We start from the raw sequence: 21,263 nt of genomic DNA, 5'->3' as shown, positions 1-21,263 counted from the left end.
AAGTACATGGTCCGTTCCATTCATGTGCATATGTGATAACCCAACGTATAAGTCTATTATGTAGGTAGAGCAGTGTGATATTTTCCCGTCTCGTGTTTAAAATTCCCATCCAAAGTCATTCAATTCCATGGTATCCGCAAGCTAGTGTCGTTGACATATCGAACACCATCGTTTTATCTGCATGTGTTTATACAGAAGCATATCCAACATCGTAATCCTCCAACCTCTCCCCCCAAAATCATCGCTAATGCGCCTCCTCGATCGTGAAAAGTGGTCCCTAGTTTCTGAAGCAGTCCATGTTCAGACTGACACCACCCATGTCGTCCATTCCCTCCATCCCCAACAATGACACCCCTCCAAAGTCTTGGGTGTCGAATTCAAAGTTCATGTCTTGTAACATGTTATCGATATCCTCGTCCGAAATGTTCACATCCATATTGCTGGGCATAGCGGGCGCGCCATCGATCGCTGTCTCAGCCTGACTGGCCTGCGGAAGCTTCTCGGCCATCATCTCCTTGAACTTGGTCAACAGCGTTGAGTCCTCTGCTGCCGTGGCGTCCGATTTGAGGATCTGGCGACCCCGGGCCTGCATCATCGCATCCGTCGGCATCCGCCCTGTGCTGGCCACATGGTTCTCCACGAAACTGATAAGGCCGCGCTCCAGCTCACGGGAGCAGAAGACCAAGGCTGGGCGAGCATCCTGAGACGACAAAGTCTCCAGGTAGCCGTTTGCCCCTGATTGGCCTGCAGGGAAAGACTTCGCTCCGATTCTCATCGGCACCTGGACATTGTCGTGGAATGGCTCAAGCATAGACTTGGGGCAAGCGTAAGGCGGCGCAAATCCAGTGCCACCTTGCTCAACCGCCCAGGCGTTTGAGTCGGGGAGGCCAGGGCCGTCCTCCTTCAGGATGCCAACCTGGCGTTTGAACCTCCTGAGCCACTCTATGTTATCCGCGGCAGTCTGGTTCCATGGGTCATCACTATGTACATGTTAGTTTATATGTTTGAGAACTTTAACCATAATCACTTACTCGTCATAAAGAATCCAGCGAGCCTGATGTTGCAGTTCGGCATCGGTAGGTACATGCTGGTTGGGGTTGTTTGGTGACATTATCGATGACACCCACCTTGTCAGCTCCTTTGCTAACCGTCGGTAACAGTTGGCGTCATTCAGGAAAAAGGGCCCAGGTTGAAGTGAGTTTGGGGACTCATGAGGCCCCTGGGTGTTTTTCATTGGGCACTCAGGCGACTTGGTGATTGTGGTGAGTGGGGTTTCGGTCATCGTGGGCTGAGTACTCGGCTGGAGGGAGATGGCTGGTGAGCTATCAGATACTGTCGTTGCTCCCACAATAGGGTGTCGGCCCCTGAAATTCTTCAACCAGGTGACGCTGTCGGCTGCGGTCTGGTTCCAGCCGTCATCGAACTCATAGATAATGATACGTGCTTCCCTCTGTAAATCCTCATCCGTAGGCTCAAATCCCTGGGACCGTTGGCTGTTGAGATAATCCCCCAGTTCCCTCTCAAGGCGAGAGTAGCTGTGGATGGTTGAGTCGATCAGCGTGGGATCGGTGGAACGGTACACTTGATCCTTGATATCTTCGTTCCGTGGAAGATGGGCTCGTCGTCGGAACGGGGCCAACCAGGTGGTGGAGGATACGACCAGGCGCAACAGCCAGTTGGCGATGGCGTCAGAAGGGTGTGTAGACACTTCTTCGACGCGGCCCACAATGTGGCAAGCCTCCTCTTGGAGTTCGTCGTCCATTGGCGTCAGGCCCAACATCTTCTTGAACCTAACAAACTCCTGAAGCTGCACCTCCATGGGGCACTCCTCGAAAATGTTATCCTTGCCGTTAATTTTGAGTGACGCGAGCCTGTTTTCAGCTGCACCACGAAGGGGACCGAATCGCGCCTTCTGTGCCAGCGCGTCGGAGTTCATGATAATATCACGAAGCCAAGAAGGGAGAGTTGCAACTCCCTGTAGAGACAACAATTCGCTCGCAAAAATAATACGGCATCCTTCCACCATCAGTTCGTCGTCGGTTGGTAGTCGTCCATGTTGCTCCTCGTGGTTCGCCATGAAGTAGGCCAACTCGAGCTTGATTAGCTCGTAAGCATTTCGGGGGGTTTCTGGCGGAGAATGATTTGCTACATATGGCAATGGAGAATTCCGTTCATAATGAATGAGATCTATTTCAAAAGTTAGACGCTTTAAGCTGATCTACAGGATATTGCAGAGGTCTCATACAAGGAGGGATAGAGTTCTCGACCATGTCGAGCACAGGGACTTCAAAACCCCAGTCACCCTTCCAGTCAGCCATGGAATAACCAGTCTTGAAATGCTCCGCCAGGTGATCGACTCGAATGGTCCATGTATCCATCACGATACCACAGAAACCGCACCGTGACCGAATCTCGGGAGTCGCAATTTTCCAGGATTTCATGGACCAGTCCGAAAACTTGATGTTGTGGACTAGGCGCAGATGCTGGTTGAGGTGATCCTTTCGATAGAATGTTCTCTCTTCGCCTGATCGCTCTTGGCAGGCTGAGTGGTTGTGGCTCTCGATATGAGCATCGTCTGGATTGGCCAAGCCGCAGAAAACGCAAGACAACTGGCCGTTTTCTGGGTTGACGGCTCGAGGTCCGTGGGGGGAGCAGACCCATCTCTCAAGAGACAGATGCAGCGACTTTTCGTGACGCTGCCAGTCATGCTTTGTTCTAAAAGTTTCGGTACAGAATGTACACTGGAAGGTCTTGAGAGGAGCTGCCAGGCTCGTGTTTGTCTCATTACCCGGCTTCCCGGCTGCCGTTCTTCGTCGACGACGGCGACGACCTCGGGTGTTGAACGGGGCTGAACCAAAGGAGCCCCAGGAATTTCGCGATCCATGTGAGTAGGCTGAGCCAAACGATCCATTGCTGGAGTGTGATGTGCCTAAACTGCTAGCCGAAGACTGGTTGCAGAGAGATTTGCCTGAACCATCGTCCGTGTAGTGGAAGCTGAAGGGACTGTTCAGTCCTGACGACAGGACTGATGATGAGGCAGTGACGGCCCTGGCGATAGCAGTGACCGAGGCGGGTTCGTTCTCTGGGGGAGAATGCTCCCAACGCTGAAGCGGATTCATGGCCTCGAGGGCAGGAGTGCCTCGGCGCTGAGGAATATCCATAGGACCTGACCAAGTCTTGAAGTGAGGGGATGTTGAACGAGGGGCCTGTGCCTGGACTTTGCCACGGCGGCGGGCATTGGCTAGCCAATTAGTGATTTGGGTCTTGTTGAGACCGGTTTGTCGCTGAAGCATTTCTTTCTCTTCGTCACTGGGATAGGGATGGCGGTTGTGAGTGGAGAGCCAGTTCTTCAGGATGCGAACAGACTCTCTGGAGAATCGAGCACCGATTTTAGGAGGGGCCGCGGTGGTCGAGCCGCCTTCGGCCAATGTGACCAAGTCAGTTGCCGATGTGTTCCGCGACGACCTGAGGGAGTCATCATGGCCATCGTCGGGGACGGTGGTGGTTGGTTGGAGATCAGATACAGACCACTGGTTTGCGGGGAAGGCTGTCTGATCGAGGTTGAAGAGCCCAACGCCGTTGCCAAAGCTGCAGTCGACGCTCAGAGCAACGCAGCTGGTGCAGTAGCCATTCAATTGACCCTCTCGGATGGTCTTGCACGAGAAGCCACCGAGGGAGCAGTTGGTACACGGCTTCGAGGGGAAGTCCCAGTCGAGGGCCGTGGTCAAGTCCATGTCGAGGGGAGCAGTGGCGACATCGGGCATGGCGAAGTTGTTCTCGGAGAAGTGCTGCAGGGCGCAGAAACTAAAGTCGTCCTCGTTGACATTTGCTAGGACGAGATCGATGTTGTCGTTGTCGGTAGAGTGGGCGAGGGTGGATTCGGGGTGAAATGCGTTGCTCATGGAGTTACCCAGGGCGTCGCCAGCCTTGTCCCAGTCGACATACTCGTCCATCTCGTCAAGGGTGGTCATGGCTGCGGTAGCTCAAAGGGCGCAATGCAGACGAGCTGTAGTCAGGCGAAAGGCGCGTGTTTCATCGACGAGGGTGTGAAAAGGCGTCACAATGACAAGCACCCGCCCTTTGTGTAGTGCTGTAGTGTCAATGTCAATGTCAAGTCGACGAGGATTTATTCAAACGTGTCCCACTTCCTGACGCCTTTCGAGCCAAGAGAAGTTGACATAAAGATGAAGTAAAGGGGAGAAGACGAGTCAGCAATACGTGGAGGCCGGCACAGTTTTGTTCAATCGATGGTGTTCTGAGATGCGGCGTCGGATGGAGTCATGAGAGAGAGTCTGCCCGCTGGAGCGCCTATTGCACCCAAGTCCAGCCACACCAAAAGAGCCACCCAAGCAAGTCAAGGGGAAAACGACGACCCACCGAGGAGAAGGCACGACTGGCTGGGGTCTCGTGCGTGCCAGAATGTCAAGAGTGCGCCCTTCGATTGACAGGCAGCACGATTTGGGGCCTGGAGAGGGTGGGTCAGCGCACCAATTGCGTGGGTTTACGGTGCCGGCTTGGGCGGTGCACTGTGTTGTGGAGAGCATGCGGGCATGTCCGTGCGCCACAGGTCGCCTTGGACGCCCCGATCAGCAGCGTTTTTACTCTTGTCGGTGAGATGGTCAGCTCGACATCACAGTAACCCTCGCACCGTGTCAGGCCGGGTGGGGCGCATCCGGGGCTCCGCTCCTCGTTGTTCGCAAGGCGTGGCCGCGCAGCCGACGACGATTTTAGAGGCTTATTTAGCCCGCCTGCAAGTTTGCAAGCCTGCACGCTGCAAGCCCACCCACTCGAAGCCTGCCCGAGACCGGCCCACCGTCACCACCCTGGTTTTTCTACCGCTTGCGCCTTTCCATCTGGCTTCGTGGGATTCTTTGGATCGTCGCTTTGGCGGGGGCACACCCATGGCTTGCCAACCGGGGCAATAGACCGGTCCGTGGCCGGAACTGACCGCAAGTGACCGCGACTGCCCGTTCCCGTTTCCCCGACCGACCGACCGCCATGGCCGCCGATTATCTTGACCACAGCCACAGCCACAGCCACAACCCATGCGGGCCCCCCACCTCGGCCAATATCGAGTACTTTTGCTTCTAGGAAGTTCCTCCTGATTCCTGCGTTGAACGCGCTGGAACATTCCAGACATCTTCTCTGAGCACGGGGAAACGCACGGTGCCATCAGCCAGGGATAGGTAGCCAACAAACGATGGGCTGACGCTGCTGTTGTGTTCTCTTGCTCGTGTGCCCGTCTGCCTACTTTAGCCGCTGATCTCGGGCGTATTGCGATGCGCCATGTCCGTACAGTAGTGTTGCATTCTCGCATATTGGTAATCAACCCAGTGAGGTAATCAACCTAGTGAGTGGTCAATATCAATCGCAACACTGACTTGCGGTGAAATCTGGGGTGTCACCTGTGGCGTCATGCGAACTCGTTGACCGCGGCCCCACTCCACCAGTTATGGATGCACATGGTTTGGAACGCTTAGAACATGTCGAGTCATACCATGTAGAAATATTTAGACGCATCTTATCTAATAAATAAGTCGCGACCATTACGGGTCGCCCGAAAGACGAGGGACCGTGTTTGGCCACAAGCAAGTGGGTTAAGCACCTACGTACCTTTCGTCTTTCAGCGGCCGACGTTGAACAAGCTTGGAAAGGTTTATTGCAGATGTCAACATGACTCCTTAAATTAGATCAGTCGCTTATCTAAGGTGACCACAAACTCTGCAGACTTTGGCTGTCCAATGAATTATCTCACAGTGCCGTCAAGTTCTCCAAGCTTGATGTCAAATGCTTGGTGCCTGGTGGCATTGGCGTTATGCCTCCCTTGAGTAGCAGCATCAGTTGGGGCCGCCTCTCTGCGGAGGAAGTGAAACCTCGAGTGAGTTTTCCAACGCTCATCAGTCGTCGAGTTCCACACCGCCCGCGCTTTACACTGTGTGAGTTAGTGAGAGAGCGTGTGTTTATTTTACCCGAACCAGATCCAGGTGGTATTTTTTCCCGGTGACATTAGGCTCAGAGCATTCATGCCGTGCATACGCTGCCAGTCCTTTCACTACCTATCAGGGAGTCCCCTCAGTTTCCTTGCAAGGGGAGCCCGTACGTACAACGCTACTCAATCAAGATGGCTGTATGGATTAAGTATACAGTTTCTGCAGGGCGTCGTTAAGTGTAAACACATTTCAAGTGGGTTTATTTGTCATGTCCAGCGGGTGAGGGATGACGGCCAAGACGAGTTCGAGAGCCAAATCCTTGCACCGATTATACGTCTAGTGCGATGCGTAAAAGACGACCGAGACATGTTCTGGGAAGAGATATGGGGGTGTTAATCCCAGGCTCTAGCCCAGCCATGGGATAGTATCCTCGTCAGCAGAGCTCACATATTTGTCTATGAATCACCTAGAACAAATGCGGTATGGAACGCTTGGTCGAGGTACATATATCTCCCCCGCCGGGGAACTATGCAGTGACCCGAATCGGAGATCCGATATGTCGTAAAAGTGGCTCACTGGTGATGAATAGGGTTGCGGTTTTTGTCGTTGTTGTTGACGGCTATTACGACACCGAGCATAGTTCTTATCCCCGCATTCTCAAATCCAACAGGAGATCGGTAGTTTACCCGTTATTCCTCTTTCTCCTTTGTCACCCGCCGGTTTACGGCTTCTTTAATACCTGATCAAAATCATGCTGGAGCGAGAAAACTAATACTTGGTAAGTTAGCTAAGAGTATTGTAGCTTGAAGTATTGCTATTTTCACACACATGAGCACATGCCACAATCCTAAAAAGAACTAATAATAACGAGCCGAAGTTATTCAGTAGGGTAAATTTAGTACAATCATTTCTTACATTATTACTCCTAACTTCTAAGGATACTTTATTTTATTAAGTAATGGAATCAGGCCGTCTGCGCAAGGCCGTACTTTCTACTGCTCATATAAGCCGGGCATGATAAATTAGCCGATGTTTAGATAAAGGCAGTTGCACTTGTATGCGGATAGAAGTTCCTTAGACATAGATGCGTGGTGTTTTGAACCATTGTCAGATCGACGTCCATGCAACGTCCTCAAACTCAGTCAACACCCGTCAATTTTACTGCCCTTGTTCTCGTTGCATTGGTAGTAAATGATGTCATTCTTTTGCCGGAACCAGCTTGATCCCAGGGAATCTTCAGTCTTGCTGGTTGCTGATGATCTGGCTTTCGATACCGAGCCTGTCTCACCTTGGGCACCAGACCAACTCACAAATAAGATAGCCCATATACTTCCTACTACGTTCTTGGCTTTTTCGACTCCCAGAGATAAGTGGATTTGCATCAGATGTTGTATTTCGTCTGTATTGGCTGCTTTAGGGAGAATCGAGCATGAGGAATCCCTGAGGGACCAACGTCGAGTTGGGCGCTCAGGGGGGACGTCTGATGTTAAAAACGTTCATGTTGGACACGCACGGCAACATTTCAAAAGGAATAGATCCGGGCCCCCCAAATTTCCATCGAATTGTCAGTTGCCCTTATAGCAAGAATTAATAGGTCAGCAGGATCTGTCATGGTTGTCGGCGTGCGCTGCCAAGGAAGGAAATCACCCCTGTCAATATATAGATATATTTGTGAGATACGATCTATATACATTAACGCTCCGTTTGCCTGTTATGACCAGAGAGTGTAAGTCGCGACGGTTTGCAGTGGCCGGGCGACTCTCGCCGATACAGCCTCCAACTCTCGGCACGGAGGAACCAAACTCTGGCGGCACAATTGTATTCAGTTCTCAAAATTTCATGGAGCCTTCTTTTCTCTCTCTCGAATTAGTACTTTCTCCCAAAACCCGTTTTGCTTGTAGCTTTAGTCAATCAATTAGCTCTGGTCGGCACCGCCGCTTCGCCGCCTCTCTTCCGATCGAATTTCCATCTCTCCTGGTCGTCTCTGCCCGCCCTATGACATCTTGTAACGGCACCCTTGATGCCAGGCTCAGTTACACTACTATTGGGACTGTAGCTACGTTACAATGTCAGTGCTACTGGGTGTAACGAGGCTAGTTACCAATGCCGTGTACGCTTCTACCTAGCTGGTACACACATTCATGACACAGGGCGACCTACTCTTCAACGGATTCGGCAGCATTTTCCGAAATATACCTCAAGATAGTGAAGCGCTCTCCAAGTTTCCCAGTACACTTCCTCTTCTTACGAGTTCTTGAACCCACGCCAATGTTCTTTCCGTAGTGTGGCATCCGGAGAATATGCAAGTTGCAGGCTGAGTGGTAAATTGCAGACTCCTCTCAGGTTAATATGATTTACTAAGCCATAGGCCGGGTTCGGCTTTCGTATTCGCTTACTTCCCAGTAAATTGACATACAAAAGACACCATCAATCATTCCTGCTCTTGTCTGTAGCCTTTGGGCCTCAAATCTTCCACTCATATATGAACATATGACGAGCCAACCTATTGTACACCGGTCTATCATGGAGTTGGTTTATCAATCATTAGTCCCCATCTCTTCCAGTGGCCAGGTTCCAGGCAAACCGTATGGGGATATCAATACCCGATTCTCAATCACACCTGGACCTTGGATAGTTATGACAAAGACTCTTAGTAGATATGCCCAACGCATAGCCACTGTCAAGCAACCATGTATGTTCCTACCCAACACCCCAGCTACCCATGGCGCAGTAACCGCATTTAATATGTAACCATACACCAGGGCAACATAACAGCCAGTATACCCGACAATTCGGAGAGAAGCATGTCTAATCATAGGTCCGAAACAAGTCTAGGCATGCCTGCTAGTGGATCTAGGATTTGAAACGATTTATTAGGAAATTGGTAAATACCCCGTCGATTCTCCGTGCCGTCCAGCGCGAATGTTTCGTATTGGATCGATCATATTGTTTCTCTTGGCCGTGGTCCCCTGCTGGTCACATTGTGGATTTGTTTGTTCACCTTCACTGCCACGGTCGTATTATTGTTCTTTCCTCGGTCTAGAGGTGTTCCCCCTGGGGCTAAAACTTGATTTTTGAAATGGCCATTCCATGCACAGTCGTTTATCATCTCAGTTAATGGCAAATTGTCTCAGTCAGTGGTGTGCAACTCTGTTTGGTATGAAACCTAATGGCATCGGGATATTCTTGAATGCTAATCTGGTAGCAGATGGATACGTGTCGCTGTAATTTGTTTATATCATTAGAACATATTACAGACCGTCTCCTTCGCGCTCAAGGAGGAGATCATTAGGTCCCCCACGTCTGAGAGGTTGTCTTGCATATTTAGATTTCATGCCCCCAACGCCCATTGTGTGAGCCATCGCATCGTACCTCGAGCCAGCAATATATTCAAAGGCTCAGACATAAAGCTTACTTCATATTCATTTATCATCCGCGGTATAGTGGCGTATCGCGATCCCAGCGATGTCCCTTTGGTGGCTGCCAGTGGAGAACATCACGGAAGTCCATATCCAGATATCACCCCATCTTGTCTCGTGAGCTGTACCCTAGCAGCGGCAAAGCAGGAAATCCTGTTGTCTCACTTTTTTTCGGATATGGGTAGCCGCGTCAATTATATGTAGACGTATGACCCCCTCGGAAAGATCACCCCTTCAGGCTCAGCCCGCATTACGCCCATTCTCGTAAAGAACAGGGAACCCAACTCATCACACCCACACACTGCAGAACATCCCCCAATCACTGCCTCCTGCCGACCACACTCCGCAGAACCCAATACCCATTCATTCAGCTCGCAGGCCTCATCCTCCGCTTAAGCTCCATCCCCGATCGGGTCCCGATCGGATTGCGAGTCGAAGATACGCTTTCAAACATCACAGCCCACTTGTAAACCCAACAGGCTGGTGAGCTGCGGCCTGGCGCAAGTCATTACTGGCGTCCAGTGCTGCTCCAAAGTAGGATCGCCAGCTACTTGCCGCTAACGGCATGCATTAATTTTTTTTTTCTCACAGTGAGAGATGCTAAGAACTGCCTAGTCACCCTTTAGCCAAAGGCCCAAAACGATCTGGATTGGTGAATTTTTCATAGCTTGGTGGCGCCGACGCTGGCAGGGATGGGGGGCCTGCTTTGAGCTCTCTCTCTCTCGGAGACCGACGACAGAGACCGACCAGACGACATGTGGGTGTCTCTTTTTCCTGTTGAGATACACGCGGCTTGCGGCGAAGTTGTCTATCCCATTTCTGGTACTTCTCCTGCGGGCCTTTATCGGCATCTTCCGAGTTCTCTCTCCGTACACGACTAACAGCATTCCACAGCCCTGGTGCATGTCATCTTCTAGAACCTTTAAGGGTCTGACTAGCACGGCGGCACATGGAAAGTGTCTCCAGAGAAAAAGAAAAAAGACTGCTAGATTCGGCACCCGGCCAACTCTGGCTTGCCAAGACCAGGGACTCGTGTCACCAAGTGGATATGGGCTTGTCAGATGTCTCCAATCCCCGCAACACAAAGCGAATAACAAATCGCCGATTTACCACAAACTCGATTCGTGACGACACCGACGAAGCTCCACCTGTGGAACACCGACCAACAGAGCCCCGATGTCTGGTTGGACAATGGCCCTGTCCCTGGTCTGGTTCCCCTCTCTCCTCGCCCCATGTCTATCAGCTCAACCACGTTTTCATATCTTTACGCAACCGCAGACACTGCCCGCCGTGTCACGTTGAACTTGTGGCGCCATTTTTTTCCTTTCCTGAAATATAGAACCATTTAGCGATGGCCTTATCATCTCGTTGTTCTAGACGGTCCATGTGCTTGTCCTCGGCTGAACAAGGACTTCAGCCCTATCGCCGACCCTGGGGCGACCTCAGTTGACAATCCCGTCATAATGACGAAAGGTGCTTCTTTGGCCAATGAGCCCATGACGTTTCTCAGGAATGCCACCATCTCGTTATGAGTTCACAATGGCGAGAAAAGAGTAAAGATGGAAAAAGATGCCTCTAGCCGAAGCTGTGGCCCAATGCAACCTCGTCCAGGGTTGTGCACATGCGTATATTCATGTCATAGTGACAAAGCGATTCAGGCTCGTGGTCCTGCAGACCTCCTGGGGATGGCGAGTTGGCCCATTCCATACTCCGCCGCCGTTGGAAATCAAACAGGACCTGCAATTGGCCCCAAACCAGCGTCTTGTCGAGTCGTTATTGAGTCCATTTTTATCAACCGTTCCATCGCATCTCCTTTTTAGCTCCTAGAAACTATCTCACTGTCCACCCAGCCCACCTAGCCAGATCTATGCATGCATATGAAATGCCATTGTAGAGGAGAGGCGTTGGAGACCGCGGTGTCGCAGTCGCCCTTTTTAGTCTTTTGTCGACCGGTTCCATACCTATTTTGAAGAAAAGTGTCTGCAAATGATCCGATTCCTTAAAAGCGCAACACCCGGTATCATGAGCCTGTAACCGTAGAGAAATTTCATGTGCAGTGTGAATTCCAAAAGCGCCCAGCCCATCCAGGGCTCCATAATCCTCGAACCGTTCGTGGTAGTTCAGTGTTCCAGTGACTCCTTGCTGACATGGAAGAACCTCATTAGTCATTGATTTGTCCCGTCGTGAATTTGCCTCATCAATCATGTCCAAGTTCCTGCAGCTCTCGCTCCTTAGCAGCAAGCATCTCTCGCATCCTCTCAGCCTCCCGTTGGAGGGCAGCTCGGCGCTCGGATTTAAGCCTCTCACTCTCCATGTTCAAGTCGCGCGAGCCTGGTGGGGCGCCCGGGGTGGGGTCTCGATTCGAAAAAGCCCCGGGGCTCGGAGCCGAGGCGGTTGTACTTCCAGGCGACCGTATGGGTGGGAGGGAATAGTCCCCGTCGTCGCTCCCTGGCCCTGTATTCGAGGGGCTACCGGTTGAGTTCGCAGGGTTCAGGATTGATTTGAGATTAATCGACGAGATTCGCTTCGTGCTCTCCTGTCCGCCCTCGTTCAAGTTGAACGGTTCGCCTTCGGTCGTAGAGAAGGAGCGTTTCCGTGTCGGCGAGAGGAAAGACGCAGGGGATAGAGACGACTGTCTGTCGGCAGCGGCCGTCATCGATGTCATCGGGGGTAACCTATTGTCGTCGTTAAGTGAAGAAGGGAGATTGCGCATGTTGTTGGATTGATGATATGCCGCGAGGTCGGACGTAGATGGTAAAGGTGACATCCTTCTGTTTGGACGCATGACAGGATGGGGTTCGATCGTGAGAGGGTGTTCTGGACGCCTCCGCAAACCCAAGTTGATAGACCCATCATCATTGATCGTTCCTCTCTCGGGAGTTGGCTCTTGGCTCTGGTTCTGTATTTCGACCGAGTCCATGGCGTCTTCCATTTCCTCATCCTGAGTAACAGGGATAATTCGTTTCCGTCTCTTGATGGTTGATTTTTTCATTGTCACGGGGCGATGAACACCATGGAGTTTATAGTACAATCCTTCGATAGTCAGCAAATAAAGAAAGCCTCTCAAGGCTGAAAACTTACCACAAGCGTTGCAAATGGTATGGCCACTTTCATCTCTTCTCCACAAGGGAGTGATGGTGGTCCCACAGTTTTGGCACGCAATGACGACAGCGTTGGAGGATTGGCCCTGGAGAGCGTTGACGTCGACGGGAACGGGTTCAGGTTTCACACTCTCGGGTCGACTCTGGCAACCCTGTCGCTTTTGCATGACGTTCAGATGAGAGCTCTTGGACACACGGTTGTTGTAGGCAGGGCACCCATTACATCCTTCGGCGCCACCTGTTCCATTGCACCGACCGCCGCCAGGACAGGTTCCTCCAGGGGTTTGGTCGGCAGAAACATAACTTGCTGGGTTCGCGCTAGACGGATTCTTGGACGAAGACGCCTGAAGGGGCTTCGAAGGACTGGTTCGGGGAAGATCCGCGGGAACGACATTCGGTGGTCTCTTGAGACTGGTTGGACGGGAGGCATTCCTAGCTTTTAGATAGAGGCCGCAGGCGTTGCAAATCGTAGCTCCTTGAGGTGACCTTCTCCACAAAGGAGTTCGAGTGGTGCCGCAGTTGCTACTCGATGGTGAGCTAGGAGTCAAGAATGAACTGGAAATGCGATTCTCACCTGCAGACCTGGCCTTGGCCTTGGCCGCCTCCTGGGGGCGGACTCGCTTTTGGGCCATGATCCAATTTCGACGAGCCAGGGCTGGGAACCTTGGGTATTGAGTCGCTGGGGGGAGTTGTTCTGGAGCCTGGGGAGCCACCAAATTTTGATCGGTAGTCTCGATTTTCCGGGTCAGTCGGAAGTCTGGTTCGTTCCTGAGAAGATGCCCCAGGCATGTCATTCGGTTTGGACGACATTGGCCTTGAGGGCAAGGCGGTTCGTACAGAGCCGGCCTCGCGTTGATGGCTATACGGCGCCCTTGGTTGCGTGTCCTCGCTCATTCCCGTGGAGCGAACGGGATCTTCAAGTAGAGAAGCCGCCGAAATGAGATGGCCGGCAAGTGCGTTGCTGAAAGCGGCAGGACAACGAGAGGGTGTGTTGGAGACGAGTTGGATTGGACCGATACAAAACGAGGGCTGTAGCATGCATGAGCGTCGGTGTACGGCCTTTGGCTGCGTAAGAAAGGGGCTGAAAGTGGTGAGATAGGCAGACTTTTGATGATGAAAGAGATGCCTAGGTGCGTGCAAGCCAAAGAAGGTTGCAGTTGGTTACAAGCCCGATGGGGAATGAGGCGAAGTCGGATAAGTGCCGGTGCCGGGTCCTGTGGATACGACGTACCAGGGCAGGTATGAAGTAGGGTAGTCTCTGGAACCGGTATCGAGACAAAGGCAACACGGCAGGCCAGTAGATCTGCGTATGTATGCAATGGAGCAGGAAAGGTTGGTGGTCAGATGATCGAGACGACCACTGGGGTACGAGATAGGCCAAGTCGAGGCAGATGACTGGGCAAAGCCCCAACAAGCCGAGTCAGTCGAATGGGGAGGGGGGTCGGCGAGAGTGGTCCCGGGGGATGACGCGACTGCAAGCGGAAACTCGGGACGGCGGCTTCGAGACCAAGTCTAGCAGCGATGACAAACCAAAACCCTGACCGAGGCGTCTAACAGTCGTAGATGTCGATTTGGGTTTGCGACTTGGGGGCGGAAGTCGTTGGAGGATATCAGGGAGACGACGGGGAGGAGATGGAGGGGGATGGGGAAGGTAGTGCCAGGCCCAAATACAGGTGTATACGGAGTCGAGGTTTGAATTTGAGGTGAAGCCGGTGTACAAAGTTTGAAGTACGTAGTATGTAGTAGTCAGCGAGAAGCGTCAGTGTGGCGCGGGGGCCAACAGGTAGTAGTAGTCGAATGCAATCGAGGCGACGAAGGCGAAGGCGCGCTTGGCAGACGGCAGGGGGCTGTCTAAATTGGCACCACCAGCTTGGGACGGAGTGACCAGGTACTTCGTAAGTGGTTAGATGACGGGGGGGATCAGATCACAGTCGCCCAGCACATTGATATTATGTAGGGCGTTGGCGGGGTGGTGAGAGAGGCCAGAGCAGCCAGAGCAGAGCAGAGCAGAGCAGAGCAGAGCAAAGCAGAGCAGGGGAGGATTGTCTGAAGGGAAAAGACGACAGACAGGCGAGAGTTATGCTGTCGGCAGACGCATGAGCATGGGCCTGAGGGGACCTGCTGGGGTGAATTGGACCCTCCGGTGTCCCTTAGCCTTAATGGACCGATGTGGATAAGATGAGGGCAGTGGATAGGGAGAGGGATGTCGGCAGGTGCATGTGCATGACCTGGTATTCCAGGAGGACCTTGCGCCAGGGACTGCGAGCGGCGAGAGAACGGGGGGGGAGACGACGACGACGGCGACTAGAGGGGGGGTGCCAGCGCCGGGAATGGCCAGGGCCAGAACGCCAGACCGACGCAGAGGAACGCAGACAGCTAACAGGGAGAGCACGGAGAGCGCGGAGCGCAAGAGGCACAGGCGGAGGAGGGTGTGGTTGACAGTTCCCGTCCTCTGTAGATGGACGAGTCGCGGGCCGGGAGTGACGTGCGTGACACGACGAAAAGCCCAGGGCCGGGGGGTTTCCTGTCACGTTTCTGGCTGGGGAGGTTGTGCCGCAAGTGGGCTGGAGAGGGGGAGGGGAAGACGGGCGGCGACAATGGGCGATGGGCGAGGCGGAGAAGGCGACGGGACACTGCGTGATGCGCCGGCGTGATGTGATCAACAATGGAGATGAGGGCCTGAGATGATGACAGTGGGTGAAAAGAAGCGGTGGGTTGGGGTAACCAGCTTGCCAGCCTGCCAGCGCCCGACCGACGGCCGCCCTAACGAAAAAGCCAAGCAGGAAGCCCCGTTCCGACGGGCTGGAGCGGGCGACCTGTCAACAGACTTGCAAGGCCCTTCTAAAGCCGCCCCTGTTGAGCCCTGTTGAGGAGGAGGGCTGAGGGGGTCCAGGGGCACGCTCTCCTTCACTGGGCGTTTGCAGGGCGCTGTCTTGGAGCTGCAGAACCCGGGCTCGCTTCTGTGGCCTCTGCCGGATTTGAACCGTCCTCTACGTCCTCTACGTCCTCTACGTAGTGCTACACCGCACGGCAATGGCCTGCGCGCCCCTGCCGAGCCTCGACCGCCGGCGCAGAGTCGCCTCGAGCCCTAAAAGCCCATGGCCATCGCCGGCGCATTTTGGTGATTCTGGTGGGGTCACCTCACCGCGGCTCTGTCAAAGCTTCTTCTCGAGACACGCAGTCGCCCCTGAGATGTCTTCGATTACATTCGCTGCACGCCCATTGGCTCGCACCGGGCCGGAGAAAATGCTCTAGGGCCACTTGACGCCGTAACGGCGTTGCCCGCTTCGCGCAGGGGATCGTCGTCCGACCGACTTAGATCCAGTTGGCGCTAGGCCGAGATCGGGCCCTCTTTTTTTTCTGGCACCTGGTCTTGACGCGCCACACCAAGCGCTTTACCAAATCACGACGCGCCTTGCGAGAACTTGCCCGCAGCGCGCCTCAACACCATTGCACCTCATCCCGCCAGACGCCAGGTTACCTCGGTACCTCACCACCCTAGCTTGTGCTCGTCATTGCGCTTGTCACTGTCCCTGCAATTCTGCTCCTGCGCCTGCGCTTGCTCCTGCTCCTCTTCCTGCGTGCTTATCGCTATCAGTGCTCCATATCTTTCCCCGTCATCGGGATCACCACCTCCTCGATCGGACCCAATTGACGACTCCAATCCCCGTCAATCCCCCTCCCTCGCCTCCCCCTCTTTCCCTTCTCATGGCTTCTTCAGAAGTCGGCAGCCCCAAACGGGAACCCACTCCCACTGCGCCCCTCTCCTCCATCCCCCAAAAGCGAGCTCTCGACGAAGGCCACAGCCCGGCCGTCCCCTCTCCGCTCAACCCCGAAGTCAAGCCCTCCGACTCCCTCCCCCCCGACGATACCACCCAAGCCGCCCGCTCGAAGCCCGCCCGCACGAAGAAGGAGACGCTCAAGAAGCGCGAGTCCAAAGGCGGCGCCCTCGGCCCCGATAGCGCGCGCGCAACCCCCGATCCCAAGGCGGCGAAAGAACCCAAGCAGAGCAAGTCAAGCCCTTTACGATATAAGCTCGCTCCCCCGAAGCCATCCGACTTTGAGTTACCCCGGGGGCCTGTCTTGACGGTCCATCATGAGCTCCAAACTCCCAATGGCGAGTCGGTCGAGTTCTTCGAAGCGTCCGAACAGTAAGCCTCACTCTGTATCCACCATCGTCCAGTCCCTGCTAACTCCCGAAAAGCGTCTGCAATAAGAAAAACTTCCGATATACGCACTGCATCGCCGATCCACTCTTCCCCTCGATGATCTACTATCGGCAGACCGAGCCAGAGCCCTTCGGCCCGCGCATGAGCTTTGAGGATGCAGCAGGGCACGTCTTCTTCGACAAGTCAGCGCGCCAGGTCACGACAGACAAGGGGTTTCGCATGGCCCGAGCCAATGTCGCAGTGAGGGAAGGGATATCGTACTGGGAATGCAAGATCACCCAGGGCATTCGAAAGCTCAAGGACGGCGAGGCGAAATCAGATGGCGGAAAACACGTACGCATGGGTTGGGCGCGGCGCGAAGCCTCCTTGGATGCTCCTGTAGGATTTGATGCCTACAGCTACGGAATCCGAGACGTTTCCGGAGAGAAGGTTCACATGTCGCGACCAAAGGATTTCTTTCCCGCTGGCGAGGGAATTGAAGAGGGAGACGTCATCGGGCTGGAGATTCAGCTCCCGTCAGAACATCTCCACCGCAAGATCATGTCGGGGCAGTACAATCCAGCTGTGGACCAGGCCGACGAAGAACCCCCGCTCACGGCCGAGGCACCCAACATTGTGCGCGATCGTGTGCCCATCCGCTTCAAGGCTCACACCTACTTCGAGAAGATCGAATACCACACAACCAAGGAACTTGAGGATCTCATGAACCCGGCCCCCACGGGCCCTGGCGGCTCATCTGAAGCCCCGGGCCCCATCCACCCAATACCGAGCTTGCGCACACTGCCCAATTCCTGTATACGCGTCTACAAGAACGGAGTCCTGATGGGCACAGCCTTCGAAAACCTCCTAGGTTTTCTTCCTCCAGCCTCGCGCCCCACGGCTCAGGTTGGCGCTCGTGAGGGTCTCGACGATGGCATGCTCGGATACTACCCGGCCGTCAGCGTGTTCCGCGGCGGCGCCGCAGAGGTCAACTTCGGCCCGGACTTCTGGTATCCGCCCCCCGGTTACGATACCACTGGGGGCGAGGTCGACATGGTCCGGCCCGAGTCAGGGCGCTTGGATAAGGTCAACGCCGTCTCCGCTCGCTACTGCGATCAGATAGCCGAGGACATTGTCTATGATATTATCGACGAGGTCGACTTTTGGATGCAGGATGGCGGAGGCGCAACGGATCGCCAGGGGGTGAGTGATAAAAGTGAAGCTGTGGCTTTGGCGCCAGGCAGGGAGGAGATCAAGGAACTGGTCCAAGACGATTAAAAGGAGTCATTGTCGCGGTGCATCACGGTGTTTGTTTTGGTCGACTCCAGAGATACCCGCTGCGTATATTGCAGAAAACAGATATGTCAAATCATCTACGTCATGCTCATGAAAAAGAGGCTCACTAGGTATATTCATTCATCCGTGTTATGTCCATCCCTCTATGCATATCCAAATCATACACCCGCGCTCATTACTCCTGTATTCGTCTCCCTGTGTCCCTTGACCGCGGAACCAGCCTCAGCGGCGAATCGGCTCCAATACAGCATCCTGCCCTACCGGTGGGGGCGGCAGATCCGTCAGTGGCGATACTGGCGATACCGACGACACCGGCGACACCGGCGACACCGGCTCTGACGTCGCCTTCGCGGTTGCCTCAATGCTGCGCGTCGAGGCTGGTTCCGGCGCCGGGAGAAGCGGGTCATCCGGAAGTTCCTCGATGCGGTCACTTCCATCGACGGGTGCTTCGGCATCGGACTTCTCCTTCTCCAGGCGAACTTCGCGGCCGCGTTTATGGCAGTACCAGAGTACGAACATGAGCACTACGATGAGGATTAGCAAGTGTCGACTGCGTAGTTTTGGATAGGGGTTCGGCACTTACGGAAGAGGGCAACGCTCCAGACGACGTTGGTTCCCATGACGGCCGGCCACCGCAGCTTCAAGGCGTTGACGATGGCCTTGAGCATGCTCACGATCGCGCCAGGCTTCGTGACCAACTCCGTGAGGTTCTGGGGCATGAATAGCTTCTTCGCTGCCTCCGTGGCTCCGAGTTCCATTTCAGCCTTGAGACCCTGGCTCTCTGCGGCGGCAGCAAGCAGCTCGGGCGCGAGCGATGTCGTCAGCTTCTCGGGTAACTGGGTAACGAGCTTCTGTAGCGATGAGGGCAGCTTCTCAAACCCGCGGTTGATGGCGCCGTCGCGGTCGTCGAAGAGGCTAGTGAGGTCGTTGCATGCTGTCGGTACACCATTGACAAGGTCCTTGAAGATCTGCGTGAAACGCTGCAGTAAGTCCGACGACTCGCTAGACAGCGAGACGATTTTGTTATTCTTTGCTTGGAGGTTCAAGCGATCGAGGACGTTTCCGAGGTCTTTCTTCTCGCGCTCGGCCTCGTCCGCGGTGATGTCCTCGGGTTTGAGGGTGTCGCCATGTTTCTTGTTCCTGTGGAATAAGAGCGAGAGGCGGTTTGGTTGTTTCTCATCCTTGTCCTTTTTGTCTTTTTTCTTTCCCTTGGCATCCTCCTTGCCCTTGCCCTTGCCCTTGTTTCCCTCCTCCTCAGGCTTTGCGACCTCCACGGACCGCTTATTGCTCAAGACGGAGTCGCTATCCGACAGCTCGATCTCGGGGGTTTTGACACGCGGAGGCAACGGGGGAGGAGGGCCATCATCCTCCAGTATCCTCCTCAACCAGGACTCGTCTTGCTTGTCGAGAACTGGGCTCAGCGGAGGGTGGTCGGAACTAGGGCGGCGGTCACTCTTGGACTCGCTCTGACTGTGGCGCTTGGGCTTCGCATGATTCGTGTCATCGACAACGGTTTCGATCTCGGGCATGTGCGTCTGGTCCCCTGTCGTCTCCACCTCGGCCGGTTGCGCGGCGTCTTTTGCGGCCTCCTTTGCGGCCTCCCTCGCGGCCTCCTTGTCGGCCCTGTTCTTCTTGAACTTCTTGACCGTGAAATATTCCAGCATGGTGCGCTTCGGTCGTGTCGAGCTTGTTTTGATGGGGTGTCGGCAGGACTCGGACGGGAAATGCGCTGGTCGATGGTAGTTTTATTGATTCAAGAGTGAAGACAAAGAGGCCGCCAGGTCGAGCACTCATGTCTCAACGTATGGTGCGTCAATGATGCCTAGGCGCGCGCTTGGTTGCTTTCATGCGGGGAGCTCCAGACCAATGCCCAGGTCGCACCGCCACATGACATCACACGCCACCCCTCCATCATGCTGTCTCTGGCCCCACGCAATCGCGCAGAAGCGGTGACATTTGTGATCGACGGCCAACTACCGACGACAACTCTCAGTGCCGGGCTGACGAACAAGGGCAGCTAATCAACTGCGTGCTCATGCCAAAATGGCGGTTCATTCGGGTTCTGGGTATTTCAAATCAAAGTAATATCATAGACATAACCCATTCATTCGTTGTCATCCATGTGTTCCTCAGCATTCCCCGCATCCTCTTCAGCCTCTTCTCCGCCCCCTTGCTCTCGAATAACCTCGTCAGCCAGTGTGCTTCGTCGCCAGCCGCCTCCTCGCCTTTGGCCTCTCTGAAAAGCCTCGGTCCTTGTAACGGCTCTTTCGCCAGTATATTTCTCGCCTGACCATGCACTTGAGCATTTCGGGCACTTCTTATCTCTGCGGGTTCGCCAGAACGCATCCTCGCAAATATCATGTAACCGGAAATTGCAGTTAGGCTCGGTGCATCTCAGGCCAATTGTAACAATATCCTTGCAGGCTTCGCAAAATTTAATCCGCTGCCACTCGTCTGGGCCAGTATCCGGGTCATTATATGTCTCGACAAGCCACGGCCGCAATTCCAGCAATGCCCGTGGTGACAAGCTGTAAAAGGCGTCCTCGCTCTTCTCAAACCAGCCTCCCTCGACTAGGCTTGCCAGAACATTTTCAACCTCGCTGTGTTTCAGACCCTTATCTCCTGGTGTTTGTGTCTGTGCATCCGCGTCGACTTGGCTTTGTCTTCGATCCGGCCGTGCCAGCTTGATAGCCTGCATCTCGGTGATGGCGAGAACCTCCATACGAGGCGAATTGTACTTTTCAAACATGCCATCGAGGACTCGTTTAATAAACGACAGTTCGTCGGGGGTGTGTATCGTCGCAAGCTGGGTCTGCGGATCGGAAGTGGTGTTGACCAGGGCGTAAATGCGTTGCTTCGTAACTTGATGGACAGTACTTCGGATTTCGTAGTCAAAGAGCGAAACCGCTTCTGAGGCAATTCCAATGTATTCGTTGAATTGCTGCTGCGTGACTTGGTCTGCGCGAACTTCGCTGTCGTTGCCACGGTCCGCAGTGAAAATCTCGGCGAGGACGGGCTGGGCCTCCTCAAAGGTAATAGTTCCTCGTGCCAAGATGGCCTGAAGAAACGCCCGGTTCCCGGCAGTGTAGCGGGAGTCTCCCATGTCGGCTATGTCGGCCCTTGCTATCCCCGTTCGTTTGTGCGAGGAAGCGAGCTGGGATCTGGGAAGTGGGCTGGTTGCAAGAGGCTCTTTGTGGTACAGGCTTGTGCATGGGAGACGCGCTAGAAGTTCACGCGTCGTGGTGGTTAGAGTAGTGTGGCGGTGCAGCACTCTCAGGTGTGGCTAGTGACTGGTGGATTACGTACGTCCTACGTACACGTGCTGATCATCATGCTTCAATTTGACAGAAGTTGGAACAGCCGCAGTTT

At 54.2% G+C, this 21,263-nt stretch overlaps 6 protein-coding genes across 6 annotated transcripts; 1 reads left to right on the top strand and 5 right to left on the bottom strand.

The window, feature by feature from the left end:
• Window positions 1–277: 277 nt before the first annotated feature.
• BGZ61DRAFT_339463 (uncharacterized protein) lies at window positions 278–3,971 on the bottom strand (the record flags this gene model as incomplete). Its single annotated transcript, XM_046239233.1, has 3 exons — window positions 278–980; window positions 1,032–2,187; window positions 2,246–3,971. The coding sequence occupies 3 exons, from the start codon at window positions 3,969–3,971 to the stop codon at window positions 278–280; spliced, it is 3,585 nt and encodes a 1,194-aa protein (XP_046110384.1).
• An 844-nt stretch (window positions 3,972–4,815) lies between these two features.
• On the bottom strand, window positions 4,816–5,317 carry BGZ61DRAFT_472010 (uncharacterized protein; the record flags this gene model as incomplete). Its single annotated transcript, XM_046248281.1, has 2 exons — window positions 4,816–5,122; window positions 5,166–5,317. 2 exons carry the CDS (start codon window positions 5,315–5,317, stop codon window positions 4,816–4,818), a joined length of 459 nt encoding a protein of 152 aa, XP_046110383.1.
• A 6,229-nt stretch (window positions 5,318–11,546) lies between these two features.
• BGZ61DRAFT_341077 (uncharacterized protein) lies at window positions 11,547–13,344 on the bottom strand (the record flags this gene model as incomplete). The annotated part of the gene is made up of 3 exons (XM_046239374.1): window positions 11,547–12,382; window positions 12,431–12,972; window positions 13,025–13,344. The coding sequence occupies 3 exons, from the start codon at window positions 13,342–13,344 to the stop codon at window positions 11,547–11,549; spliced, it is 1,698 nt and encodes a 565-aa protein (XP_046110382.1).
• A 2,814-nt stretch (window positions 13,345–16,158) lies between these two features.
• Window positions 16,159–17,876, top strand: BGZ61DRAFT_526651 (uncharacterized protein; the record flags this gene model as incomplete). Its single annotated transcript, XM_046252994.1, has 2 exons — window positions 16,159–16,601; window positions 16,655–17,876. 2 exons carry the CDS (start codon window positions 16,159–16,161, stop codon window positions 17,874–17,876), a joined length of 1,665 nt encoding a protein of 554 aa, XP_046110381.1.
• Window positions 17,877–18,116: 240 nt separating this feature from the next.
• BGZ61DRAFT_472007 (uncharacterized protein) lies at window positions 18,117–19,558 on the bottom strand (the record flags this gene model as incomplete). The annotated part of the gene is made up of 2 exons (XM_046248280.1): window positions 18,117–18,418; window positions 18,478–19,558. 2 exons carry the CDS (start codon window positions 19,556–19,558, stop codon window positions 18,117–18,119), a joined length of 1,383 nt encoding a protein of 460 aa, XP_046110380.1.
• Window positions 19,559–19,717: 159 nt separating this feature from the next.
• Window positions 19,718–21,198, bottom strand: BGZ61DRAFT_440526 (Nse1 non-SMC component of SMC5-6 complex-domain-containing protein). The gene has a single exon (XM_046244490.1). The coding sequence runs from the start codon at window positions 20,995–20,997 to the stop codon at window positions 19,999–20,001; it is 999 nt and encodes a 332-aa protein (XP_046110379.1). The 5' UTR covers window positions 20,998–21,198; the 3' UTR covers window positions 19,718–19,998.
• Window positions 21,199–21,263: the final 65 nt, after the last annotated feature.

The sequence above is a fragment of the Ilyonectria robusta genome, assembly GCF_021365365.1.
Source record: "Ilyonectria robusta strain PMI_751 chromosome Unknown BGZ61scaffold_2, whole genome shotgun sequence".
In the NCBI taxonomy this organism is placed as follows: domain Eukaryota; kingdom Fungi; phylum Ascomycota; class Sordariomycetes; order Hypocreales; family Nectriaceae; genus Ilyonectria; species Ilyonectria robusta.
Note: the sequence above shows the minus strand (reverse complement) of the source record. Positions and strands in the feature narration are given on the sequence as shown.